The 25762-nt window shown below is 44.8% G+C and overlaps 2 protein-coding genes across 3 annotated transcripts; both read left to right on the forward strand.

Moving 5' to 3' along the window:
* The first annotated feature begins 1237 nt into the window (after positions 1 to 1237).
* On the forward strand, positions 1238 to 11309 carry Arl6ip1 (ADP ribosylation factor like GTPase 6 interacting protein 1). The gene is made up of 6 exons (XM_052713871.1): positions 1238 to 1378; positions 3628 to 3761; positions 4366 to 4485; positions 8188 to 8305; positions 8937 to 9021; positions 9742 to 11309. Exons 1-6 carry the CDS (start codon positions 1343 to 1345, stop codon positions 9858 to 9860), a joined length of 612 nt encoding a protein of 203 aa, XP_052569831.1. The 5' UTR covers positions 1238 to 1342; the 3' UTR covers positions 9861 to 11309.
* A 3160-nt stretch (positions 11310 to 14469) lies between these two features.
* On the forward strand, positions 14470 to 19770 carry Rps15a (ribosomal protein S15a). 2 transcript variants are annotated; one of them, XM_052713074.1, is made up of 5 exons: positions 14470 to 14579; positions 15424 to 15561; positions 16019 to 16098; positions 18804 to 18889; positions 19633 to 19770. In XM_052713074.1, exons 2-5 carry the CDS (start codon positions 15429 to 15431, stop codon positions 19724 to 19726), a joined length of 393 nt encoding a protein of 130 aa, XP_052569034.1. In that variant the 5' UTR covers positions 14470 to 14579; positions 15424 to 15428; the 3' UTR covers positions 19727 to 19770. The 2 variants fall into 2 exon arrangements, with proteins under 2 accessions (XP_052569034.1, XP_052569035.1); XM_052713075.1 differs by lacking the exon at positions 14470 to 14579 and adding an exon at positions 14975 to 15086.
* Positions 19771 to 25762: the final 5992 nt, after the last annotated feature.

The raw sequence follows: 25762 nt of genomic DNA on the forward strand, positions 1-25762 counted from the left end.
AGAGAAACTGCCATTTACCTCAGCCTCAGCAGCTGGCTTTTACATTTTTCTTAAGTTGTTCTTTGGGAATACGGATCAAACTGTGAAGCTTTCTGAAGCAACAGCCCAAGTTCCCAAGGTAGAAATGATGGGTTTTAAAGCTAACTAGTACTCCTGCCTCTCTTATGCAAGTGGGTGCTCCTGGGCTACCAGCAAGATGGACACTGTTTAGCCTGTGTAACAGCTGTTTGGGTCCTATTGTTCTCAATACTGAGGTGAAGGAGGGAATTCTCTAGGCTTTAAATCTCCGATAAGGTTTCTGTATCAACCGAGTCATAATATCACCCCCCCCCCACACACACACACACTCATACTTCCTTGAAGTAGCACTTCACCTGAGCTTCCTAGCCAACACTGTGTTGTGTTAGTACCTTATCCAAGTACTTTCCACAAGGTCTGTGACAAATTGTATGCCCCTTTCATAGGACCATCATGCTCCAGGTAGGGCCAGGCTTATTTAGGAGCACTGTGTGGTCTTTCAAGTTTTTTTAAAAAAATCTCCCAGGTCTTTAAAGAACCTGGTAACTACCTAAGGAATGAAATGTGTTAAATGTAAATTATTTGAGGCCAATATTTAATAGGGCTCCCCCCCCATTAATCTGTATCAATCTGAAGCGCTCCATCATTTGAATTACTCATCCACCTATCCATCCCTCCATCTGAAGCGCTCCCCTAGCTACCTGAAGTGCGCAAAGTTCTATCAATTAAGTGAAGCGCGCCACAAACGATTCCCCAAAGACTGGCTGCAAAAGAAGCCCTTTAAGAGTCGGTACATCTTCCGTGTTCTCATAGGACCTGTTACTGCTGGCGCGATGGCAGCAGCAGTTCTCACGCGGGGGCCGCCAGCCTTCCAGTCACAAATCTTAGCAGGTGCCACAGGAGCCTAAAGCTTCCTCCGCCCTTCTAACCTCCGCTGGCACAGCACTGCGCATCCTCCACTCCTCCAAGCAGAGGCCCTGAGATCCAGCGGGGCGAGCGACTAGAGACGGCGGTTGAACCGCTTCCTTCCGCTCCGCCCCCAGCGGGCCACACCCTTGTACTCTGATTGGTCGGAGTCCTTCGGCTCCGCACAGCTCCTCTCTCCTTTGACCTGGATTTCAAGTCATGCGCTGGCTGCCGGTTGGCCTGGCTTCCCAGAAGCCGGAGTGCCATCTACCCAATGAGGAGCGAGTTTCGCGAGGGCTGTCGGGAAAGGCAGCCAGCCTATATAAGCAGCCTGCGGGGCGTTCCCTCGCGCTCCGGTCGCCGTGCGGGTGTCGGTGAGGAGTGTTTTCTGCTCGTTGAGACTTGCGCGTCCCGAACGATGGCAGAGGGGGATAACCGCAGCAGCAACCTGCTGGTGAGTCGCGGTCGTCGGCTTGTACCCGGCGCTTCCGGTTAGGCCTCCCGGCCTGGGTGACTCCAGGGGGCTGCCAGGCCTGATCCTGCGGCTCCGTGCCCATCTCCACGGTGGCGGTCCCTACTGCCGATCCCCAACGTCCTCTGGGGATCGTGCACGACGAGGCAAGGACCGCGCGTGAGGAAGTGTGAGAAGGAGGGCCGTGGCAAGAAGGAACCTGGGTGGCAGGTTGGGGCGCTCGGCCGCCAGGGGCCTTGTCTAGCGCTCGGGGCTCAGGCCGGAGACCTACCTGTTCCGCCCTCTTTGATTTTAATCCCATGTTGGGTAGATTGTATGCATGGTTCTTTTCCCCTTAAAACTTGGGCAAGGGTGGAGGGTCAAAGGGCTGACACAGAATTTGCTGTAGTTGGCTGCGAGTTCACCACAGGAAGCTGAAATCGGGTTCAGCGGAAAGGACCGTCGGAGGTCCTGGCAGTGGTCTGGGTACTGGAGAAGGGGCTCACAGGACTGGGCGCAACTTTAAAATGATCATCACGGAATTGAAGGCAGTGCATGAGGTGGTTGGTGTTAGGAGGACACATTTGCTTCTTTAAAGTTTTTGTTTTCATTTTCTCTGTTGTCATTTCCCAGGGAAAGACAGGCCATATCAGAAATGAAAAGAGCAACCAACTTTTAACTTCTGCTTTTGCACTTCTAACAGCCCAAATGCCGGCAAGTTAAGTGTCTACAGGACAGTAGTCACTACAGGATTGTGCAAGATTTTTTTTTTTTCACTTTGCATTGGTGTTGAGAGACGTTTGCCCTGTCCCTTAAATTCCCCCTACACACCACACATACCAGCAAACAATCCAGTAGAGATGCTTGCCCTGTACCCTTAAACTACCCCCCCCCCCACAACACACACACACCAGCAAATAATCCAGTAAGAGGATTAATTGATGCAAAAGGAAATTGTCACGGGAGAGGGCCTGATCACAAACAACTATTTCTATCAAAGCAATTATCATTTTAAGGAGAACAGTATATGTCCTGGATTTAAAGATATTAACCTCTTTTTGTCTCAGTTTCCTCATCTTAAAAATACCCTTTCCAGTTTTGAGAGGCATTCATTGAAGTATAGCTTGTAAAATGTTTAGGATTTCTAGTTTGGGGTGATATCAGTATTAAACATGTAATACAGAGAGAAGTACTATGACACAGATTTCAACTTTATTAAAATTAGTCCGGACTGTTCTCTATCATTTGCAAATTCCTTTGTGAAAAGCTTATAGGATCTTGTGGGCTTTGTGTATGTGGTTCCTGGGTGTTGAATCCAGGGCCCTCCACAGACTGAGCAACTGCTTTCCTACAGAGAGACCTTCTTGTTCTAATTTGCTTCCTTTACCAAAGTCCCTGAAGGCTTTAGGCCACAATAGCTCATCCAAAAGGTGTGCTTTTGATTAGTTGTCAAGTATGCAGAGAAATTTGAAATTTAGCCAAAATTCCATCATCAATGATGGGGAACCATTATGGAAGACTTTAAGTGTCTCCCATAATTTAGTTTGAGTACTTTTCTTTAATTCCACAGTCACTGCCAACATCGAAGTAATTCCATTATACAAAGAGCTATTTTAGAGATTGTGTATACTGACTGTTTTCCTGATGGATTTAGAAGGGCTTAAATCGATAAATTGACCAATCAACAGATCAATGCCAACCACCTGAAATGAGCAAACATAGAGTAGCCAACAATTTAGTAATATTGTGAGCACTGTTTCATTACTCTGTGAGTGAATTTGGGGATATTAGTTAACCATATTAAGCTCACATTCATTAATATTGAAATATTTATCCCCACATTGTGAAATCTTGGGAGTATTATGTTGCATCATGGACATATGGCCCAGTGCTAAAGCAACCATTAAGGGTTAGGCTTTCTTCCACCCATGGATTTTCATGTTTGGTGCCAAAATTGCAGCTTTTCATGACTCAGCTTGTTTAAGATAACAGTTTTGATGGCTTAGAAGGCTTTTACTCTTTCTGAGCCACCAAAGTGTTGAGATTGGTAAAGTAACACTCTGTTTTCTTTTGTTGTTGGTTTTTCGAGAGAGGGTTTCTCCATGTAGTTTGGTACCTGTCCTGGATCTCACTCTGTAGACCAGGCTGGCCTTGAACTCACAAGCCTTGCTCTGCTTCCCAAGTGCTGGGGTTAAAGGTGTGGTGCCACCACCACCAGGCTAAAGTAACACTCTTAATTGTTGGTTATGTAGGCTGCGGAGACTGCGAGTCTAGAAGAGCAGCTGCAAGGATGGGGAGAAGTGATGCTGATGGCCGACAAAGTCCTTCGGTGGGAAAGAGCCTGGTTTCCACCTGCCATCCTGGGTGTGGTTTCCCTGCTGTTCCTGTAAGTGAAGGATTCGATTGCTAAGTGCTCAGATGGTTCATAGCCTTTGCATAGGGAAGCTTTTATAATACATAATCCAAAAGGAATGCCTTTCTTTCAAGCAGCTTACCCAGTTTCTAGAATTTGTAGTCCTTATGTAAGGTTGTAACCTGATACAGTTGAGTAAATCCTGCACATTCACTTTTGTGTTTGAACACCTTTCCTTTATAGTCTTTTCTAATAAATATTGAGGACCCCAGAGTTTTTGGTTTTTTGAGACAGGGTTTCTCAGTGTAGTTTTGGTGCCTGTCCTGGATCTCACTCTGTCGACCAGGCTGGCCTCGAACTACAGAGATCCGCCTGGCTCTGCCCCCAGAGTGAGGGCTGGGATTAAAGGCGTGCGCCCCTGCCTCCGGCTCGACCCCAGAGTTTTTGACTGTTGCTGTTGACATGAACTAGCTGTGACAACATCATGCCATAATGCCTCTAGAAAACTACTTGTAAGGAAGTTAGAAAGCAAACAGCTCCATCTTTGAGAAGCTGTGGGCTAGGGAGTAAACACCTTTGGTTAGGAACAGTGACCAGTGGTTTTCTAACTTTGGTTACTTTTCTTTGTTTTTAACAGGATTATATATTATCTTGATCCATCTGTGCTGTCCGGTGTTTCCTGTTTTGTTATGTTTTTGTGCCTGGCTGACTACCTTGTTCCCATTCTAGCACCAAGGATTTTTGGATCTAATAAATGGTAGGTGGCTATGTATGATAGTGTGCTATGATTAAATGTTTTATAACCATCAGACACCTGCTGGGAGTTAAGAGTCATTTCTCTTATGTGAAGAATTTCTTAGCTGAATTCAAAAGAGTCGAGAATTTTCAGTACTTATATCTCTGTATTTTACTTTGGTCAAAAACTTGATTTTTTGTTGTTGTTTATTGATGTTTATTCAGTTTTACTTCTTACACTTAAAGTTTTTTTTTAATGGTTTTTCATGATAGGGTTTTTTGAACCAGGCTGCCCTCGAACTCAGAGATCCACCTGCCTCTGCCACCTGAGTACTGGGATTAAAGGGTTTCACTACCACTGCTCTCTTAAAGTAAAGGTTATTATTTTTTATTTTAGTTTTTTGAGACAGGAGTTCTTTTTTTTTTCTGAGACAGAGTTTCTCTGTGTAGCTTTGGAGCCTGCCCTGGAACTCACTCTATAGACCAGGTTGGCCTCGAACTCACAGAGATCCACCTGACTCTGCCTCCAAAGTGCTGGGATTAAAGGCATGTGCCACCACTACCTGGCTAGACAGGATTTCTTTGTGTAGCTCTGCCTGTCCTGAAACTAGCTCTGTAGACCAGGCTGACCTCAAATTCCCAGAGATCTGCCTGCCTCTGCCTCCTGAGTACTGGGATTAAAGGCATGCTTCACTGCCAGCAGGTAAGGATGTTTTTAAAAGGTAATGCTTTAAATAAGAATTACAGAACTCTTCTATTTTTTAAATTACGTTTATTTATTTTGGGGTGGGGTGCATGTGCCATAACATGGATGTGGCGGTCAGAGGGCAACTTCCCAGAGTTTGTTCTCTCATAACTATGTGGATCTTGGGGATTGAACTCGGTCAACAGGCTCTGCAACATGTCCCTTTGCCTACTAAGCCAGCCCCCTTAATAGACTTTGAACTCAGCTTGTTGAAATGTGTCCCTTGGATTGTGTGTGAGTCCTCATTTGTGAGTGTGTACACAAGGACAACCTCAAGTCAAGGTCAGTGGCTGGTTCTCTTGTTAAATGCCTCTTACACTGTCAGGTCACAAACTCTCCTCAAACACAACAGTATTAGGTCATTATGGCAACTTAAAAGTCGTTTGAAGGACACCCAGGTGTCAGTCTTGCCTTCCACTGGTGCATACCTTTAATCCCAGCACTCGGAGGCAGGGGCAGCCGGATCTCTGTGACTTCCAGGCCAGTCAGGGCTACAGAGTGAGTTCCAGGAAAGGTGCCTCAAAAAAACAAAACAAACAAACAAAAAACAAAAAAACCCTAGACATTATTGGACTTTTAAGCTGTATGGGTTGGTGCACACCTCTAATCTCAGTACTGTGGATGACATGTTGTGATATTATGCCCATTGTGGGCTACATATACATAACAAACTGTGGTCTTGGCTACACAGATAGATCTGTCACAACCTACATTCTGCAAAACAAACCAAGAGGGATGTTGTGTTTAAGGCTGAGTAGTGCAGGTGTAGTTTCCAAGTGCGTTCTGAGTAGATAAGATTCTACTGTTGGATACACAGGAGCTGTTGATCTCATTTTTACCTTTATCTGAATGGTTACTTATTACTTCCTAAGATTATAGTTAAGTGGATAAGGATTACATTAACTATTTGAAATTCCAGTGGAATGTTGAATTTCTCAGAGCTCAGTATTAAGAGTGCTTTCCCAGAACACATGGTACCCTGGGTTCTGTTCTCCACTGGAGGAAGGAAAAAGCACACATAATGAACAGAACCAGATATTGAAATAGATTTTTCTCTGTCAGCTGACATTTTCAATTGATTAGTGTTCTGCCTATATCCTTAGTTTTTTTGTTTCCAAAATGACAGCAAGTTATATAATCTGTAAAAATGAAAGCCTTACTGTGTACCTTCTGGATCTGTAAGAACAAATGCACATAATTTTCAGAGTTAGCTTATGTGATTTAAATAAGCATGTTTCTTTAAAGAATGATGGGTCAGTGCTAAGATTTGTCATTCAAACTGCTTTTCCCTTGCCACGAGGAGTTTAATACTGTTTGTTATGTTTGGGGAAGTTTATAGCCTTGACATTACATTAGCCAGACAGCAGTTCACTCACTAACTCATAATCCTGGAGTAAAGTCTTCAGAGATAAACAGATAGTTTGTAGTAATTGTATCCATGGGGCAAGTTTTAAGTTTTGATTACCTGGGTTGATGTGGGAAAGAAGGAACACTATAGCCACATCGTAGCCTTGACCATGGGCAGCTTGGATGATCTGAGAAATTCTCGCTGTGGCTGCACTTTGCCAGGCTAACACTACAGGAGAGAGGGCAGCATGGTCCTCAGCCCTGGTCCTTTTTATACTGGACCTGTGCCACAAAAATAGCAGAAGGACAGATTAGAAATGAGAAAACTATGGCTTTCTTAGAGAGGCCTATCAGTTTTGTTTGCTGCTTGCATTTTCTGTCACAAACTGAGTTTATAAGGAATTTGGATTGGGCTCTTTACTTTTTAAAGTAAGTTGAGTGCATGTGTGTGTGCGCGCGTGTGAGCTCAAGTGTATGTATTTGTCTCCATCTACATGCACCCACCCACATGCACATGTACATTGGTACATGTGGAAGTTAGAGGGCAACTTTCCAGAATTTGTTTCTCTCCTTCCTTGTGGGTTCTGGGGATTGAACTCAGGTCACCAGCCATGGCTGCAAGCATCTTTATCTTCTGAGCATCTTGCTGACCTGGTGTAGAAGTTATTCTACTACAGATACTCGATGCAGCTACTTGGAGCACTGATGGGCACACTTGGAGCTGAAAAATAAACTGAAATAGAAAAACCACATTTGTACCATGGACGCAGCTCATAGAAGACATGATTCCTGTTACTGTAGTTAATCAAAAGTGGCGTTAGAACTAGCCCCTTAATCTATTAGAAGTATGTATACAGGGCTGGTGAGGTGGATCAGCTGGTAAAGGTCCCTGCCACCACGCCTGATTACCTGAGTTTGAAACCTAGGTCCACATGGTGGAAGGAAAGAAATGACTGCCATAGGTTGTCTTCTCATTTCCACACCTACACCATGCTGTGCGCTCAATATGTATGCAGACTCACACATAAATGTATAGAAAAATATGTGCGTGGCACACTTTATGTAAAAAGTGTTCCTGTTCTTGGAAAGATGTCTTAAAATGTAGTCACTTTAGGGGCTGGAAAGGTCTCAAAGGTTAAGAGCATTTGTCCCCCTTTAGAGGACCTGACTTTGATTGCCAGTATCCACAACTGTTTATAACTCCAGTTCTAGGGGACCTAACACCCAGAAGAGGTTCTGGCCTCTGTAGGTACCAGGCACTGCATATATGTGTATAGACAAACATGTAGGCAAAACACTTAACATACATAAACTAAAAGTAACACAATTTTTAAAAATTGCAATCAATGGTTATCCATTGTCTGTTTCTACTTTCTTTAGAAGATAATTCTTGCCACATGTGGAGGCACCCACCTGTGTTTTCAGCACTTGGGAGGTAGAAGCAGAATAATCAAGAGTTTAACTGTGGCGTTGTGGCTCAGGTCTGTAATCCTAGCACCTTACAATGCTGAGGCAGAAGGATCATGAGTTCAGGGGCAGTCAGAGAGTGAGATTCTTTGTCAGGAAAATTAAATAACTAAATAAACTGTACTATAGCCATTTATTTATAACAAAAAGAAAACTCTTTTCTAGGACCACTGAACAACAGCAAAGATTTCATGAAATCTGCAGTAATCTAGTAAAAACTCGACGCAGAGCTGTGGGCTGGTGGAAACGCCTCTTTTCCCTAAAGGAAGAAAAGCCTAAAATGGTATTATTTTATTTTATTTTTACTTACTGAAATATGAAGCAAAATACTGAGTTGTGATTTCAGTCTGGTGACAGCCTTTTTAGGAGTGAAGTTCAATACTTACTACCCTTTGGTGTGATGTCTACATATATTCATAAATGATATATGTGGTAGACTAAACTATTGAAAGATAAAATTTACATTTTGCATATAACTTTTTATTATAGTAGAGATGAGGTTTTATTTTTCCCCCTCTTATATGTCCATTAAAAGACACAAACATAAAAAACATGTTCTCATATCTTAACTTTGGTTTTGGTGGGAAATTGCTAACTGGAAAGGTAGCATAGTTTATATTTTAAAGCATTATTAATCTGTATAGACAGTAACTAAGAGGGAACATATCTACATTCTATAAAAGAAAAGTAATAAAAATGACCTTACTTTCATAGCCTTTAAAAGAACTATTTAAGCCACAGTGAAGCTGTATGTGTATGAAATACAGCATGATGGCTTGGTCCTCTGAAGTGGTGAGACAAGCCTCTGTGCTTTGGTCCCCTGTACACAATGTAGAGTGCTGAAGCAAACCTTCCGAGTTGCCCGGGGTCGTCTGCTGCTTAGAGCTGACAAGTTTTGTTCTTTTTCTTAACAGTACTTCATGACGATGATCATTTCTCTTGCTGCAGTTGCTTGGGTGGGACAGCAAGTCCACAACCTGCTTCTCACCTACCTGATTGGTAAGTCACTGAGGAACCATCACACCTGCGTCTCAGCAGGGAAGTCTAACTGTAGTGTAGTCAATAAATAGATAAATGAGGAGTATTCTCAGGACCTGTGGAAGTGTAGCCAGGCGAGGACTGCAGACATAGCTTGGTTGGTAGAGTGCTTGCCCGGTGTGTATCAAGCCCCAGGTAGGATACTCAGTACTAGACAAAGCTGTGATCCCAGCACTAAGGACCTAGACCTTTATCTAGGAGCAGAAGTTCAAAGTCATCCCCAGCTGTGTACTACATGTCACATTCAAAACCAGCCTGGGCGACACAAGATCCTTTCTCTAGAGCAAAAAGATTCAAGTCAGGTCTTAAAATAGGGCTCTGTGGTTAAAATCACTTGTTTGGTTCAATTTCCAGCACTCATATGCTGGCTCACAATGACTTGTAACTCCAGTCTCAAGGAATGTGATAGCTAGCATTTAGGCAAATCACTTGTGTGTATATACATAGTCTTAAAGCCATCTGGCCTTGTTTTCAGGGAGATTATAAAGCCTTATGGAAGGTGACAACAAGAGTAGTCAGATAGAAAGCACAGTGCATGAGCATGAATGCACAGGCAGCAGGAGTTGGTGGGCCTGGATCCTGAGGGGGGAAGAGTGTGTTTCATCTTGCTTCCTCCAGAGTCTACCTGCTTTCAACTGTGAGTCAAATACTGTTTCCTTAACTTCATTTCTTTATTTCAAGTGACTTTTGTGCTGCTTCTTCCTGGACTAAATCAACATGGAATCATTTTGAAGTACATTGGGATGGCTAAAAGGGAGATAAACAAGCTTCTCAAGCAGAAAGAAAAGAAAAACGAGTGATACGGCTGCAGTGGAGCGCGCCTGCCTGCCTGCCTGCCCTGGGAACAGTTGTCCAGTGCTGTCTGGATGCTAATGTTAACAGTGGCTCTTTGCTTTCCTCACTCTGCTCTTGTTGATAGAGATTCCCACAGGCCAGGCTTTGTGCTGTGTCCAGTGCCAGCTGTAGCTGGGTGCATTCCCATCATAACTTGCTTTATTGAGTTTTTATTTTTGACAACTTCCTTTAAAATACTAAAGTGGTGACCTTTACTCTTGTACAGTGAACTGTGACTTTGGATAATTGTTGATGTTTGCTTTAAGCTATATTCAAGGTAGTGGTCTGTGGCTTACAGGAAGCTGGTTCTACTGTCTGCTTCCACAGTCTGCTTAACAAACTGTCTTATCTTTGTGAGTATAGAGACCAGGTTTACCACTTTTGATGAAGAGACCACTTAAGATTCATTCCTGATTTTCCACTGTGGGAGAATGCCCATGGAATAGGATAAAATTCCACACCCTAGTGTATGAGTTCCTCTCTTGTATGAAATGTAGCAGTTTTCGGAAGCATTGCCTTTTTTTTTTTTTTTTTTCTTCACATGAGGAATCTGTCAGCTTAGACTGACCTCTCATTCCCTTTGCACTGCGTCAAGTTTTAACAGCTCTTGAACAACAAACTTCCAGAAGATTGTATTTGGGAATTTTAGCACTCTCTTTGTTCCAGATTTTCAGCTGACTTAAAATGTCTGTGACTTTACTCCAAGGCCAGCCAGGGATATAAAAGTCTCCTTTGTTTGCTCAGTAAAAAACTAGAACATGTATTAATTTTTTAAGACCAGAAAAAAGCCTTTAAAGGTAAGCCTGAAATTCTTGTTTTTTTTTCCCCTCTTAATGCTGGCTGTATTTCAGTGGCTCTAGGTTTATACTTGGAAGCAGTGTCTACACTGGTGTTGGACTTTCCCCTTGCAGGGTTGCAGCTGAGAGCAGACTGCTGACAGTGATTGCTCTGTGTAGCGTTTGTAACTCCTTAAGCTTACTGTGATCATATGCCCTTTCAGTAGGTAGACTTTTAGAGCAGTTGAAATCTGCAGGAGTGAACCTCTGAGGGCCAAAATAGGACACATTTGGGAACAACTCTTTAACCCATGAACTAGCTGTACCATAGTTTGTGGATCCATTGCACTGATGCTGTGAAGCCTGAACCTTGTGATTCTGCCTATGTTCTTTCACCTCCCTGGCACTGTAACCAGTGGCACCTGTTGTAGCATGTGTCTGTCTGTTTGTTTAATGTTTCATGACACCCACCTTAATTTTACATGTTTTCTTGTAAATAAGCCTGCCTTCCTACCTGGAATTTTTTTTGTGTGTGAATAATACATGTTCTACCAAGTAACTACTTTGGCAGTTTTAATCATTTCTTCTACTTTGTTTTGTGTAAAAGGGGGAAAATTAAAAAAAACAAAACAAAACAAACTTTCGTTGCTGTTTGAGTTTTTGAATCTGACTAGTAAGTAACCTCCCTGTTATAGTCCTGCCCTCTGAGGTTCTCTTAAAAGGAAACACCAGGCACTGCTAGATTGAAAGGGAAACACTGAAGAGGAGGTGATCCCAAGACCAGCAGGGGAGGGACCAGCAGAGGGCAGAAGAGGCTCAGAAGAGCATGACTTTTGCTTCCAACACAGTGGTTGATAATAATCAGTAGATGACTTTTGTCTGCCTTTTAAAATTATACTTCACTGGGCAGCAGTGGCCCACGCCTTTAATCTCAGGACTCGGGAGGCAGAGCCAGGTGGATCTCTTGAGTTCAAGGCCAGCCTGGTCTACAGAGCAAAATGCAGGACAGGTACCAAAATTATACAGTGAAACCCTGTCTCAAAAAGCCAAAAAAAAAAAAAAAAAAAAAAAAAATTATACCTCAAGTTGGATGCTATAACTTGAGATTTCATTGGGAACAGGCTCCATCTTTAATCACTTCAGGATCCTTTTCTGGAGGTGTCAAGCCAAGTTTATCACAACTCCTGTGGTTGTCTGAGGCTTTGAAATTATAGCTTGTAATCTCAAGCCCACCCTTGACTACATAGGAAGATTTGCTCAAAAGGTTCAAAATAGAAGAAACCCTGGTTTAACATGCACCTGTGGCATCTGCTTAGGTCAGTTATATGTGGCCGAAACCATAGCCATCCTTTGCTACCTCTGGCCATAGTCTGAGTCCTCTTTTCAAGACTGGTCTGAGTTCCCTCATGAGGTTCTGTCATTCCAATGCTCATGTGGACACATTTGGAATGAGCTGGGCCAAGAAGAAAAGAATGGATCCTAAAAGTTTCCCCATGCCCTGTAGAGTGTGGGAACTTTGGTGTTTTTAGACAGTCCCAGGCTGGCCTTGGACTCCTGATCTTTCTACAGTGTGGTTAAACGCCAGCTGCTCATCTTTCACCAGGTTCTAGTTTGCCTCTTAACGGATCAGATGTGAGTCGGTTTCTGCAGGGCTCTTCCACTTCCCTGCTGCCTAGCACCCCGAGTTTCTTACCCATTTCTACACAAGTTCCCTCCTCTAGGCTCAGTGTGGAGCCATCCAGAAGCTGTGACTCACCAAGCCTACATAGCAAGATCCTGTGGGATCAAGTAGGGAAGTCGCCAAGGAGTCTAATTAGTATTTTAGACTATTTAACTACCATCCTCCCACCCCACTGCCCACTCCCACTTTGCTTTGAATTCCTGAAGTTTTTGTATCAGGTCCATTTAAGATGACAGTTTTCTTACCTGTGAAATGGAGACAATATCACAGATCTCAGTATTTGTTAGCAGCTAAGCTTATGGAAGTAGTTCTTTTAAGGGAAGCTGTGGCAACTTCCCAGATAACCTACATCCTCAGAGCCCTTCACATTGCCACCCTGTATGGCTGTGGCCCTGTCTTGATTTGCTCTGTCTCTGGCTACAGTCGGAATTTCCTAAGGATTGGAGCTGCACAGTTGGCACATGCTAGGCACTCAGATGTCAGTTGAGTAGTTAAAGGAGGGATACAGTATACATCGATAGTGTACATTCTGTGTCCTTCCTATGGAAAGCCCTTGAAAATGAAGAGATGGCTGAGTGGTGGCGGCGCACACCTTTAATCCTAGCACTTGGGAGGCAGAGGCAGGCGGATCTCTGTGAGTTCAAGGCCAGCCTGGGCTATAAAGTGAGGTCCAGGACAGGCTCCAAAGCTACACAGAGAAACCCTGTCTCAAAAAACCAAAAAAAAAAAATACTGGTACTGGAGAGATGGCTCAGCTCTTAAGAACACTGGCTGCTCTTCCACAGGTCTTGAGTTCAATTCCCAGCAAATATGGTAGCTCACAGCCATCTATGTTATCTGATGCCCTCTTCTAGAGGGCAGACATACATGCAGACAGAGCACTCATACACATAAAATACATAAATCTTTCCTGGGTGGTGGTGGCGGGGCACGCTGTTTATCCCAGCACTCTGTCCAGGAAGCAGAGGTAAATCTCAATGAGTTTGGGGCCAGCCTGGTCTCCAGATTTCCAGGTGAGCCATGACTACATAGAGAAACTCTGTCTTGAAGAAAACAACAACAAAAAAAACCCTGAAAATAAGAGATGTTCTAATTCTAGCCTGCTAAGCATTAAATAAAAGCAAACTGAACAGCAAGGTAAGTGTACGTGGAGCTAGTATGTCAAGGGAATTGGGAGGATGAGTTTGAGGCCAGTTTGAACTACATAGCCAGACCTGTATTCAAAATCCTAATAAACCTTGGAAAAAAACAAATGGTCTTTGTGTGGCATGAGTTATGATAGGCAATGAAGATTCCCCTGAGATGAGAGAAGGGGTGGGTGGAGCACTGAGGCAATACTCACTACACTGAACACCATTGCCACTGTGATCTCAATTCACCCTCAAAGCAACTCCAAGTGGTTGGTGGTATCATCTGTTTTCATGATGGGGAAACTGATTTGTCCATCAGCTGTGTATTGAGGGCCTACTATGTGGCAGAAGCTTCTCTACACTTTGTGCGTACAGCAATGAACAAAGCTTACTAAACCTCTGTTGGCTTGAAATTTAATGGTCCAGGCTAGCAGACAATAGATTCATTTCTGGTGTAGCCCCAGTTTCCAGGCAGGCAGGTGACCCCAGAAGGATCACTAATCTGAGGCCAGCCCGGGCTACATAGTGAAAGACTCCCTGAAGAAGAGGAGAAGAAAAAGTGGACCATGATAGTAACACCACTTGAGTCAGGATTATCATGAATCTGGGGATAGCCTGGGCCATTACTGGTGAGATCCAATTTCCAAAAGGCAAACCCAAACCAAACTAATCAAAAGAGCCAGGTGTGGTGCACGCCTTTACTCTCAGCACTAGGAGGCAGAGGCAGGCAAATCAGGCAGTTAGAAGTCACCTGGTGTCCATAGTTCCAGCACAGCCGTAGCTACCTGGTGAGTTTCATTATCTCAAAACAAAAACCCAAGAAAAAGCCGACTGTAGTGTTAATGCCAGGACCCGAAGGGCTGAGGCAGGAGGACTGCCGCAAGTTCCAGACTACCTGAACTACACCGCAAGCCCTAAAGAGTTAAGAGTTCAACCCTCCCACTCTCAAGCGCCCCGCCCTTCCCATAAGAAATCACTCACACAGTGCGAGGCTTTTATTTTGGGTGGATGGCCATGAAGTCTCGCGATAGCACTTCCGCTTCCCATAACTCCGTGCGTTCGGCCCTCCCACCCTCTTTCCGCCATCTTTCCGCGCCGGTGAGTGAGTCTTTGTGAAGCTCCGTGTTCATCCCCCGGCATCCGCGCCATCCGTCTACCCGGGGCTCGTTTGGGGAGTCCCTCGGACTCATTGAGCCCTGCCGTGGTCGCGGCTTCCTTCTGTCGGGGTCGGGGCCGCCATGGGCGGCTCTTGGCGGGAGCTGGCCCTCGGCTGCAGGCAGGGCTCCGCTCGGCCCGGGCCGGCGGGGACGGTGGCCCGCGTGGGTCCTGCAAGCTTCTGGTGTCAGCGGGCGGGCGCTCCAGAGTTCCGAGCGCCCCACGTAGCCGTGGCCCGTGTTGGCACTGGGGTTTCTGCCCAGCCACTCACTGCTAAGTTAGGGGATCAAGTCGGGGTTTGCGCTTGGCACGTGAAATATGCCTTGGCCGCGCCCCTACGAGCTGTGAAAGCAGCCCTGCCGTCCAAGGAGTCGTTTGGGCGCCCTGTCACGTAATGCTTCTGCTTCTGGGAGGCTTTTTGTCGGAAGTGTGTTAAGGGGTTACCTGAAAGTGAGTTAAGTCGTGTTAACCGCTGACACTGCTGACTTTGAAGATCTTGGCAAACGTTGCTAAAACTTTAAAACTTGCGTTCTGTTGACAGCCACCCCCTACTTACACGTTTGGCAAGGTTGTCTTCTGCGTCTTGGCTTGTGTCATTTTCTCCAGCTATTTGTGTGCTGGGTGGTATGAGCCTGAATATCTTGAATGAATAGATAATGAGTGCAGAACAGTCAGTAAATTGTCATGAGCTTAGACCAAAGAAAAGTTAATGGTGGGAGTAGGAAGATAAGCTTCATGGAGGCACGATCGGATGTCGGTGCAAGCAAATCCTGTGTTCTTTCCTCAGGCACCATGGTGCGCATGAATGTCCTGGCTGATGCTCTCAAGAGCATCAACAATGCTGAGAAGAGAGGCAAACGCCAGGTCCTCATCAGGCCCTGCTCCAAAGTCATCGTTAGGTTCCTAACTGTGATGATGAAGCATGGTGAGTATTGGTGTTTTGGATTTTTGGTAGTCGAAGGAAAAAATCCTAAAGACAACCACAGCAGAGTACTTGGTGGGTCTGTGGGAGAGAGGGTAGTACAAATGAAGCTTTTAGAGAGCCAGAGTTGGGTGAGACTGAGAAAAGTGAGCTTGTGTCTGGACTTAAATGACACAGGTCACTGCAAGCCCCAGTTGGGGAGGAAAGGTTACCCTGATGTCTGAGTCAAGTTGGCCTTGGGACTGTACCACCATGAATATTGGGAAGGGAGGGGGAAATGATTTTGCTAGGAATGGTTTTAGGTGTTAATGCCTAAATTTTTATGTGATGCAGTTTTAAGAATTCTGATACAATCAGATGTGAGGGGAAAAAATGTAGGCAAAAGGAGTGCTGAGTCCTAAAGGTTTAGGTCTCAGACTGGTGTCTTTGGTCTGATACTTACTAGTCCCTTGGTTTACAGGTTACATTGGTGAGTTTGAAATCATCGACGACCACAGAGCTGGGAAAATCGTTGTGAACCTCACAGGCAGGTTGAACAAGGTAAGACTGGATTGTCTCTTTAAAGAGCCTTCACTCACTTTTTGCATCTGCCTGCAAGTTATGGGTACTGCTGGCACCCTTGCTCACTTCCTGAGTTTCAGGAATTGGCGAGGGTGACTCTAAACACTACGTTTCAGTTGTTATCTTTGCTTGCTCAAGTTTTTGGTCAGTTTTGTGTGAGATAAAACTAGGCCATGGTAACCCAATTGACTACTGATTTCAGTAGCTTCAAATTATGACTTAGTTATAAACAATTCAATTTCTTAGTACTCGTGGTGTGCTGGATCTGTTGTTTTCAAGATAGGGTCTCAATACGTAGACAGATTGGCCTTTTAACTCAGATCTCTACCTCCAGTGCATTGCTGTTTTTTAATGGAATTGTTATTTTGAGTAAATGGCTAAGTACCCGGGTTGATGGCCTCCAGAGTTTGCCAGTGTAGGTTATAGTTGTATCTGAGGTCTAGACTGCCTGTCAGTTTTAATTGTCATCAGTATAACCAAATAGACTATTTGATCCCTGTCTCTTTAACTTGATGGTCTGATAGCTGGTGTTTGGGACATGTCAGTAAGCCAGTGCGGCTGAGGCTGATCTGCGAGGAGTTTGAGGACTTCTGGTCCAGTGGTTCTCAACCATTTTGGGAATTGAACGACGCTTTTCTTTTCTTTTTTTTTCTTTTTTTTTTTTTTTAAGGGGGTCGTTTGGAGATGGTTTCTCTGTAATGGCTCTGGCTGTCTGTGAATTCTCCTTGTAGATCAGGCTAGCCTTGAACTCAAAGAAATCCTGCCTCTGCCTCCCTGCTGCTAGGATTAAAGATGTGGGTTACCACACCCAGTTGGTAAACATTTACTTACAGTAGCAAAATTAGTTATGAAGTAGCAACAAAAATGATTTAACATTAGGCATCACTATAACATGAGGAACTGTATTAAAGGGTCACAGCATTAGAAAGGTTGAGAAACACTCCCATGGAGTAAAACACATGATCAGTGGTAGTGGTTGAGTTGGTGAGGTTTTCCTGTTCTGAAGGTTTTTGTTTCACAATATTGCTTCTCAATATCCAGACCTTAACACTACTGCTTCTGAGGTCTTTGAAAGATGAAGAGTTGGCAAGGCTAGTTTTCAGTCATTTGTTGTTGCAGTGAGAACCCACTCCCAGTGTGCTTTTGAATTGGAGAGTAGCTATCCTGCTTTGTTTTTTCTGATTTTGGGAAACTTTAGTCATGCTCATGTTTCTGGCCAATTGCTTAGCCAATAGGAGGAGGTAGGTGCAGGTAGAGTGGTATGTGGTGTAGTGCTTACTGCTATTGTGTAGGTCATTCTCTCTGAACTTCACTTTCCCTATACCAGAGAATGCCTGTTGGCCTCAAGTAAGGTTTACCCTTGCTGTGGGTAAGGTGTTAGAGACTGGAGAGGATAGAACCTGGCCTTCATCTCCCTGCTTGTGCTTGGTTAAGAGAGGGCTGTGCTGCTTCCTTCTCTGGGGACTTTTTCACAGCTGGAATATAGAAATGGGGGCAGACAGGAAGATGGAGTCAAGGAAGGATAGGGTGAGAATGAGTCTTATCTTTAGGGAGATATGTACAGCCTGGAGGTGTTGGAAGGCGTTTGCCAAGTTCCATCATTCATACTTTGGTGTGTGACTGCTAATCCTTTGTTTGTTTCGAGACAGGGTTTCTCTGTTTTGGTGCCTGTCCTGGATCTCACTCTGTAGACCAGGCTGGCCTTGAACGCACAGAGATCCGCCTGGCTCTGCCTCCCGAGTGCTGGAATTAAAGACGTGCACCACCACCACCCTGTGTGACTGCTAATTCTTACATGGTTGTCCTGTGTGGGCATCCTGGGTTCTTAGAGGAAGGGGTAATCAGAGCTGCATAGGGCAGTATAAGCAGTGGGAGCCTTTCTGCAGCTGTGCTCTCTGTTCCGCTTGAGGATGTGTAGTCAGCGATTAAGGTGGAGCTCTTTCTGGAGGATACTTGTCACTGTGTCCCAGTAGCGGAGATGGACTAGTTGTGGGAACACTGCTTGCCTGCTATCACCCTCCCTCAGGGTGGGAGTGTGGAGGGGCAGGCAAGGTTGGGTACTTGTTACTTAGATGTACTGTATTCCAGTTTTCAATTTATAGGTTTATTGTTGGCCAGCTCTACTTAAAGATAGGTTTTTGTGTGTACACATGTGTGTACATATGTGTGTGTGCTTGGCAAGCTACTGATGAGCTTGCAACCCTCTTGAGCTATAAAAATGAAATGAAATTTTGATTGTAATTTTACTCAGTCTCAGTTCTGTATGAGATAATTTTTTTTTTCTCGGGCAGTTCTCCAGGCACTACCATGTGACCTTAAGTCACTTGGCCTTACTTGACATGGGTCATTCTTGTAGGCAGGAGGGTATAGTCTTGCTTGGGTATAGATGTACATACATGTGTGGATGGTGTTTCCAGGGCAGGATCACCCCGTGTTGCTCTACCTGTCCTAGAATTCAGTTTTTTGTTCCAGCCTCTTGAGTACCAACCAGCGTTGTAGGTGTGTGCTGCCATACCCTGCTCAGTGTTTGAATGGCATTTATAGAAAAAAGTGTGGAGAAGAATAGGTGCCTGTAATATAGGTGATTGGTTTTGAATCATTGACTCTCCAGCAGTTATGAAAGCCATCTTGTTTTAGATTTTTGGTAAAGTGTAAAGAATTTAATCTTTGGTTTTCTTTTACAGTGTGGGGTGATAAGCCCTAGATTTGATGTGCAACTCAAAGACCTAGAAAAATGGCAGAACAATCTGCTCCCATCCCGTCAGTTTGGGTAAGTTGGCTTTCTACAATTAAAGATTAATGCTCTGAGCCGGGCGGTGGTGGCGCACGCCTTTAATCCCAGCACTCGGGAGGCAGAGCCAGAGCCAGGTGGATCTCTGTGAGTTCAAGGCCAGCCTAGGCTACCAAGTGAGTTCCAGGAAAAGGCGCAAAGCTATACAGAGAAACCCTGTCTCGAAAAACCAAAAAGAAAAAAAAAAAAGATTAATGCTCTGAAATGTTGGGATATGGCTGGACTTGAACTCAGGTTTCTTTATTTATATAGCAGTGGCTGTCTTTGCCTAACTAGCTTGACTTAAATACTTAAGTTCTCTAGCATGTGGGTCTGGGGATGAACCTCAGATTATCAGGTATGACAGCAAGCACCTTTACCCTCCAGGCCATTTCACTGCCCCAATGCCTTTTATTTATTTACTTTAGGTAGGGCCTCACTGATCTGGAACTCAGATTGCCCATTTCTTCTTCCAAAGTGTTGGGATTTAAGGGTCTGTGCAACCATGCCCAGCCTTGTCTTTGTTTTCTGTCAGGGCAGAGTGTGTAGCTGGGGTCTCAAGATTTCATCTTTTGTTCCAGGATTCGTTCCTGTGCACTGCCCCCAGGCACCAGCTTTCCTAGGCAGCATCAGTCTTTGTCTCCCAGGAAAGCAGGCTTGAGCATTGCTGAAGGTGGTGGTGAGCAGAGAAGGCATGTCTGGAATGTTTACACTCAACCAGTGTGTTTCTTTTTCCTCCGTAGCTTCATTGTACTGACAACCTCAGCTGGTATCATGGACCATGAAGAAGCAAGACGAAAACACACAGGAGGAAAAATCCTGGGATTCTTTTTCTAGAGATGTAAAACACATTAATAAAAAGCCTCCATGGACTATGCTCAGGGTCAGTCTTTTTGAACTTTTCCATCAGAATAGCAAATGTCCAGCAGTGTTGGTTGTGCTGACTGGTACACTTCTCTTGAATCATGCCCTCACTCAAGTCCTGGCTGGTGTTTGTCCAGTCAGGATGATTGCCTCTGGGTTGTGGTCCAGTGGTGCTCAGCTATGAGGCTTGATATAAATAATGAAGCATGTCATCTTGTGTGTGGCCATAAGGAGGTCCCTTGTGGCACCACTTTCAGCAAACTTGGGTTGCTTGCCAGTAACACCTACATAAAATGGTTAATGACAGTGTGGTGCTTTGAGTGTCCAGGGTGGACCCAGTCTGGTTTATTTGCCAATGGGAGGCATGGGACTTCCACCTGGGTCTCTGCCTACAGCCCCTTTTCATCCCCAGACTTGGCAAGCCTGTCTATGTTATCTCTGTCTCAGAGGGTAGTATCATAGTTGAACCCTGAAAAATGTCATTTCTTGGGTATTAAGACTCAGTCTGAAAGATAATTAAAAAAGCCAGCTGGAGGTGTTGCACACTACCAAGCATACCCTGGGTTCTGAACCCTATAGCTGAAAAACAGCATAAAGATTTGACAAGGATGGTAAGAGAAAGCCTGTGGTTGGGTTCCCAGAAAAATTCCTGAGATCCATCTGCCTCTGTCTCCCAGATTTAAAGGCAAGTGCCACCATGCCTAGGCAGAGTGGTTAGCTCTGTTAATAAGGAAAATATCTATCAAATGAAAGGTTGGTTTGGCTCCTGTTTTCACTGAGAACATGTGTCTGGTGGGTGGACACCTTCAGGTGTGGATTGTATGGTGGAACAAAGCTGCACATCTCAGAAGCAAAGGAGAGCGGAGGCGATGGTTCCAATGTCCCAGAGCAGTCCCCTAGTGACTTGTCTTCTTGCTAAGTTTAACCCCTGCAGCTTTCATCACCTCAGAGGCTGTGAACTGTGGGCTTAGGGGACATTGGTATTCATAGCTGTAACATTTAAAATAGGTGTGAAATTCTGGTCCTTTGGAATGAGCACTCAGTAGTACCACCACCTGCCTAGTAGAGCACTCTAGTTCTGAACAGAAGTCCCTTGGTTTGGAGAGCTTTGAACCTGCTTAAGTTGAGAAAGTGCTGTTGGGTCCCTGCCATGCTGAGGACTGTTGTCCTCACCAGGATTGCATATACCTTGAACATTTCCTCACATCAGCTGGAAAGAGTTGAAAAGATCTATGTGTGTCTGGTTACCACTTGTTAACTGACAAAAATGCCTGACTGAAAGTATTTACTATGGTCCACAGTTTTAGAGATGCAGGATCTCGAGCTATGCCTTCCCCCTTTTTGTGCACTCCTGCCTTGATTGGCTGGGTCAGCTGCCCAACCACTTAATACTGCCATCCTCTTAAGAGTTCTCAGGAGGTGATCCCAAGGGGAGGAGGAGCTTGGGAAAGTGGACCCCGAAGTCCTCCAGCTCAGTCTGGCAATTGGTCGGTTAGAAAAATCCAGGGTCAGTGGATGGTGGTGAGGAATCTGATTCAGGTTTTGACTTACTGGCTCTGGGTAAATGGCAGTTCCCATTACTTGATGCTGTCTTTCTCCTTGGGGATCAAATTAGCTTCCTATTCAATTGTTAAGCAAATTTCATAGTCACATAATCCTCTTATCTTTACAAGTGGGATTTTCCTTGGTTTCGATTTCAGAGTCCTTGATCCCTCTCATGTTTTCTGTCCCTACTGCCCTTGTATGGGAAGTTCAACTTGATCATTTCTCATTTATAGATTACCAGTCTACACTAGCTCAGGGGCCTTGACCTTGCCAGCTTCAGATATATCGATTCTATCCCCCTCATGGTCTTCCTCCCTGCCCCCATTTTTGTCACCTGAGACAATGTTAGGGTCTTTGTGGGCTAGATCAAGCTGAGGCTGGTCTCAGACCTCTGGTTTTTCCAGATAGGGTTTCTCTGTGTAGCCCTGGCTCTCCGGGATCCTGCTCTGTAGACTAGTTTGGCCTCTTTTTCAAAGATCTGCCTGCCTCTGCCTCCTGAGTGCCAAGATTCAAGGCATGTGCTGCCACTGCCTTGCTACAGGTGAAGTCTTAATACCCACCAGCCCAGCCATAGGGGAAACCATTTACCCCTTCATCAGTCCATTGATTTAGGGCATAGTCACCCAGGCCATATCTATCTATCTATCTATCGATATATCGATAGATAGATATATAGATATCTATATATCTTTATATGACCAAAAGCCAAAAGCTTGGGCTTTTGGTCAGTGAAAACAAAAGTCTGAAGGGACCGAAAGAGTATGAGCCCAGTATTTGACCTGAATGGTCAGGATGAAAAGAACACACTTCCAAAATTCTATCCTTTGGGTAGACCTGAAGCTGTTGAAGGGTTGTGTCTGGGAAGGCCAAAGAGTTGAGTTAAGTTCATTTTCTTTCTGATTAGTCTATTGTCTCATCAAACTGTAGGCTGCTAGAGGGCAAGTTGGCTAGCTTTTTAAATTTTTTTTTTGGTTTTTCAAGACGGTTTCTCCATATAGTCTTGGCTGTCCTGAAACTCTTTGGACCAGGCAGAACTCGGATCCACCTGCCTCTGCCTCCTGTGTGCTGTGCTGGGATTAAAGGAAGGCGTGCACCACCACTGTCTGGCATTGCCTATCCATCTACCCACCTCTCAATCCAAAAATTTTAAGCATGTGTTACCTGCTCATCTGGCCTTGAATATTATATTCTCTGGTTCCCAAGGGTCCCAGTGTAGTGCCTACCCATTTTATCCCTAGGAAGACCTAAAAAAGGAGGCCATGCAAACTACTGGATGAACTATCCTTGATTCCTTCCTGGTCAAAGGGTAAAAGTAGTCAGTGGAAATTTAAAGTTTGCCTGTCTCGCCATCTTTCTTACCTTCCTCTAAGGATGGTACCTCTCCCAGCAACATCTAGCATTCCTTCTTGGTTTACCTTAGAAATCTTTGGCTTAATTGAACAAGATGGGAGAACTCAAGCTACCTTGGGTTATGCAGTTTATTCCTACGCTGTTGGTGAAGGATGTCCCAGAGACTGAGAACCCTGGTGTCAAACCCACAGGTTGACTTTTTTTTTTTTTTCCTGTCCTTCCTCCCTCCCTCCTTCCCTCTTCCTCAGGTCCTCAGCATTGCATAGCAAGCACTCTGATCCTCTGCCATCTCCCCAGTCCCACTTAAACTTTTTTTGAGATCTATTTTACTTGTATGTCCGTACACCACATTGTGTGCAGTGCTCAAGGAGGCCAGAAGGTGTTGGATCCCCTTGAAACTAGAGCTACAGTTTTTTAGCCCCATGTGGGTACTGGGAATCAAATCCTCATCCTCGAAGAATAGCCAGTACCTTTATCTCTCTAGCCCCATCCTACTTTTTCTTTTTAAAGCTGAATCTTGGTTATGTGGCTTAGTCCCAGCCTTAACCACATAATCCCATGGTCCCAGCCTCCTGAGGTGCTGGTATTGCATAGTTTCCACTACTGATGCAGCATGACACTGCAGGGGATTCTCACCACTTTTAATACAAAACAAGCTTTGCTTTAGATTGATTTTGCCCATGCTAGGCTAACCTAATAAGTGTTCTCAGAACGATTAAGGTAGGCCAGGGTGAGTAGTGGCCAACCTTCGTTTATGATAATAAACTCTTTACTAATTGTGTGCATGTTCAAGCATTTGAGTAGTGATCACAGAGAGCAGCTTGTGGGAATTGGTTCTCTCCTTTGACTGTGTGGGTCCCCGGTTCAAGACCTCTACAAAAAACGAGGTGGATTTTTCCATTGGTCCCTCATATCCCTGGTTGGGTTTTGCACATGGCAGCCTCACTGGCCCCCTCTCCCCCAGCCTTTCTCTGCTCTTAGGTTGGGTATCCACTCCTGTCCAATAGGACATGAGGACAAGAGCTGCAGTCAGTATTTAGGGCCAGAAGCGGAGAGATGAATGGAGTCAGCAGAAATCTGAGTGACCAGGAGCTATGAGTCAGCAGAAATGAGAGGCGAGTGGAGATGGCAAAGGTGATGAGTCACTATCATGGTGATTGTGTGTGTGTGTGGGGGTGCTCTTAGTCTCATTAATAAAGCTGGAGCAGTGACTAGGCAGTAAAGAGCACTTGTTGCTCTTTCCGAGGGGAGATTCATGTTCAGTTCCCCACACATACATCAGGTGGCTCACAACCACCATACTTAGCTCCAGAGAGAGAGAAGAGCAGGCATATATGCAGGCAGAACACTGTATACATAATAAATCTTTAAAAAAAATGTGAAAAAATTATTGTATATGGATGCTTTGCCTGCACACCAGAGGAGGGCATCCTGTTATATTGTGAGCTGCTTCTGGGTGCTGGGAATTGAACTCAGGACCCCTGCAAGGACAGCCAGTGTTCTTAACCTCTGAGCTATCTCTGCAGCCCCCCTTTTTTTCTTTAATTGGCATGTGTGTATATATTCCTAAATCTATAAATACAACCTGCTAAATCTGCATAATGTTACTTGTATGTTTATGATTTTAGGGACTTCACGTGTAAGTATGTACAATTTTTTTTAAAGCCTTTAGAAACAGACTTCAAAGGAAACAGGAGGACAATTTTATTAGAATTTAAGAGAAAAACACTGCTGTAAATCTCAGCAGCTGCCAGGCAAGGGAAAAGAAGAGAGAAAGCCAAGCTGTTTGAGTTAGGCTAGCATGTTAAGACAAACACCCACGTGGAGAGAGAAGAAATACCGAGAGAGCCTGGAAAAGCATGCTTAGCCGGTATTTGGAAAAAGGGATAAAGAGAAGAAAAGTTATGCTTTTCTGAGTCCTAACTCAGAAAAATGGGCAGGCTGCACGACAGAGGCTCACAGTGCAGCCTCATCCACCCCAAGGAGAGGCTTTTGGGAAGGGAAAGCATGTTAGCTCGTTAAGGGGATAATTATTCCCCCTATCTCCTTAGGTGAATCAGCCTTCCTGAAAGGTGGTTGACAGGCCCAACTGCATTAGCTCATCTATTCTGGGTAGCTTGGAATGTTAGGTCATTTAGATTCCAAGCAATGATATAGCTGGTAAAGATCGAAAGTTTCAATATCCCTGGGGTGGCACCATGTGGGACAGGCGCATCTGAGGGTGTCCCTACTGGGTAACAAAGCTTTCTTCATGTGGGGAGAGCCCTGACTGGGTGGTTGTGAGGCCAAGCATTAAGGATTTTTCCCATCCATTCCTGAGAGGCCGTTAGCAAGAGGACCTGACACAGATACCTACCCTCAAACCTGCCCAGCAGTGTGATGTGTGCCTAAGCAGTGACAAGAATAGCCAGAGGAAATGATCTTCGATCACAGTTAAGAATTAGTCTGTCCCTGCAAGTCCCAACAAGCCATGTTAGGCTACCACTCTTCAATAAGCCAATTAGAGTCAAATTACTAATGAAAAACAGCAAGGGAGCTTTATTCAACATGGCCATTGGAAGAGGGACAAACAACCACTCAAAGTTCACCTTCAGTGTCCTAGCTAAGCAGTCCTGGCCAAGGTGTGGTCTCGGGTCACTGCCCTATCACTGTCCAGGCTCCAGTCTCCTACCAGAGGCCTGACACAGTGTGGAATCTCTGGAGACTCCCTCTTTGGTTGGCACCACACTTAAAACCTTGTCTCCCCATGAGATTCTGGGGGAGATTCCAGTTCCTGGGGTACCTCCTTTCAAGAGTCCAGATAACTAGAATGAGGGATACTCTTTAGAAGGTCCTTATTCCTTCCAGGCACCAGTGCCAGGACAATGACAGATACCTGTGTCCTGCAGCCCACCTGCTGTGAGAAGGCATCCAACAGTTTGGGAACACCTACCAGAACCCTGTATAACCCTCCCATTAACTTCCTAGCTACAGAGTGATACCTTTTTTTCTTCCCTAAAAGGAGTCCACCATCTTGTCTAGGTGGCTTTTCAAATAAAGTCACCTTCCTTTTGAGTAAACTCCTTGCCTGATATCTACTTAGACTGCTGTGGGGAGCAGCTGGGCTTGTAACAG

The sequence above is a fragment of the Peromyscus californicus genome, unplaced genomic scaffold (genome assembly GCF_007827085.1).
Source record: "Peromyscus californicus insignis strain IS unplaced genomic scaffold, ASM782708v3 Scaffold_4__1_contigs__length_199733344, whole genome shotgun sequence".
Taxonomy (NCBI): Eukaryota; Metazoa; Chordata; class Mammalia; order Rodentia; family Cricetidae; genus Peromyscus; species Peromyscus californicus.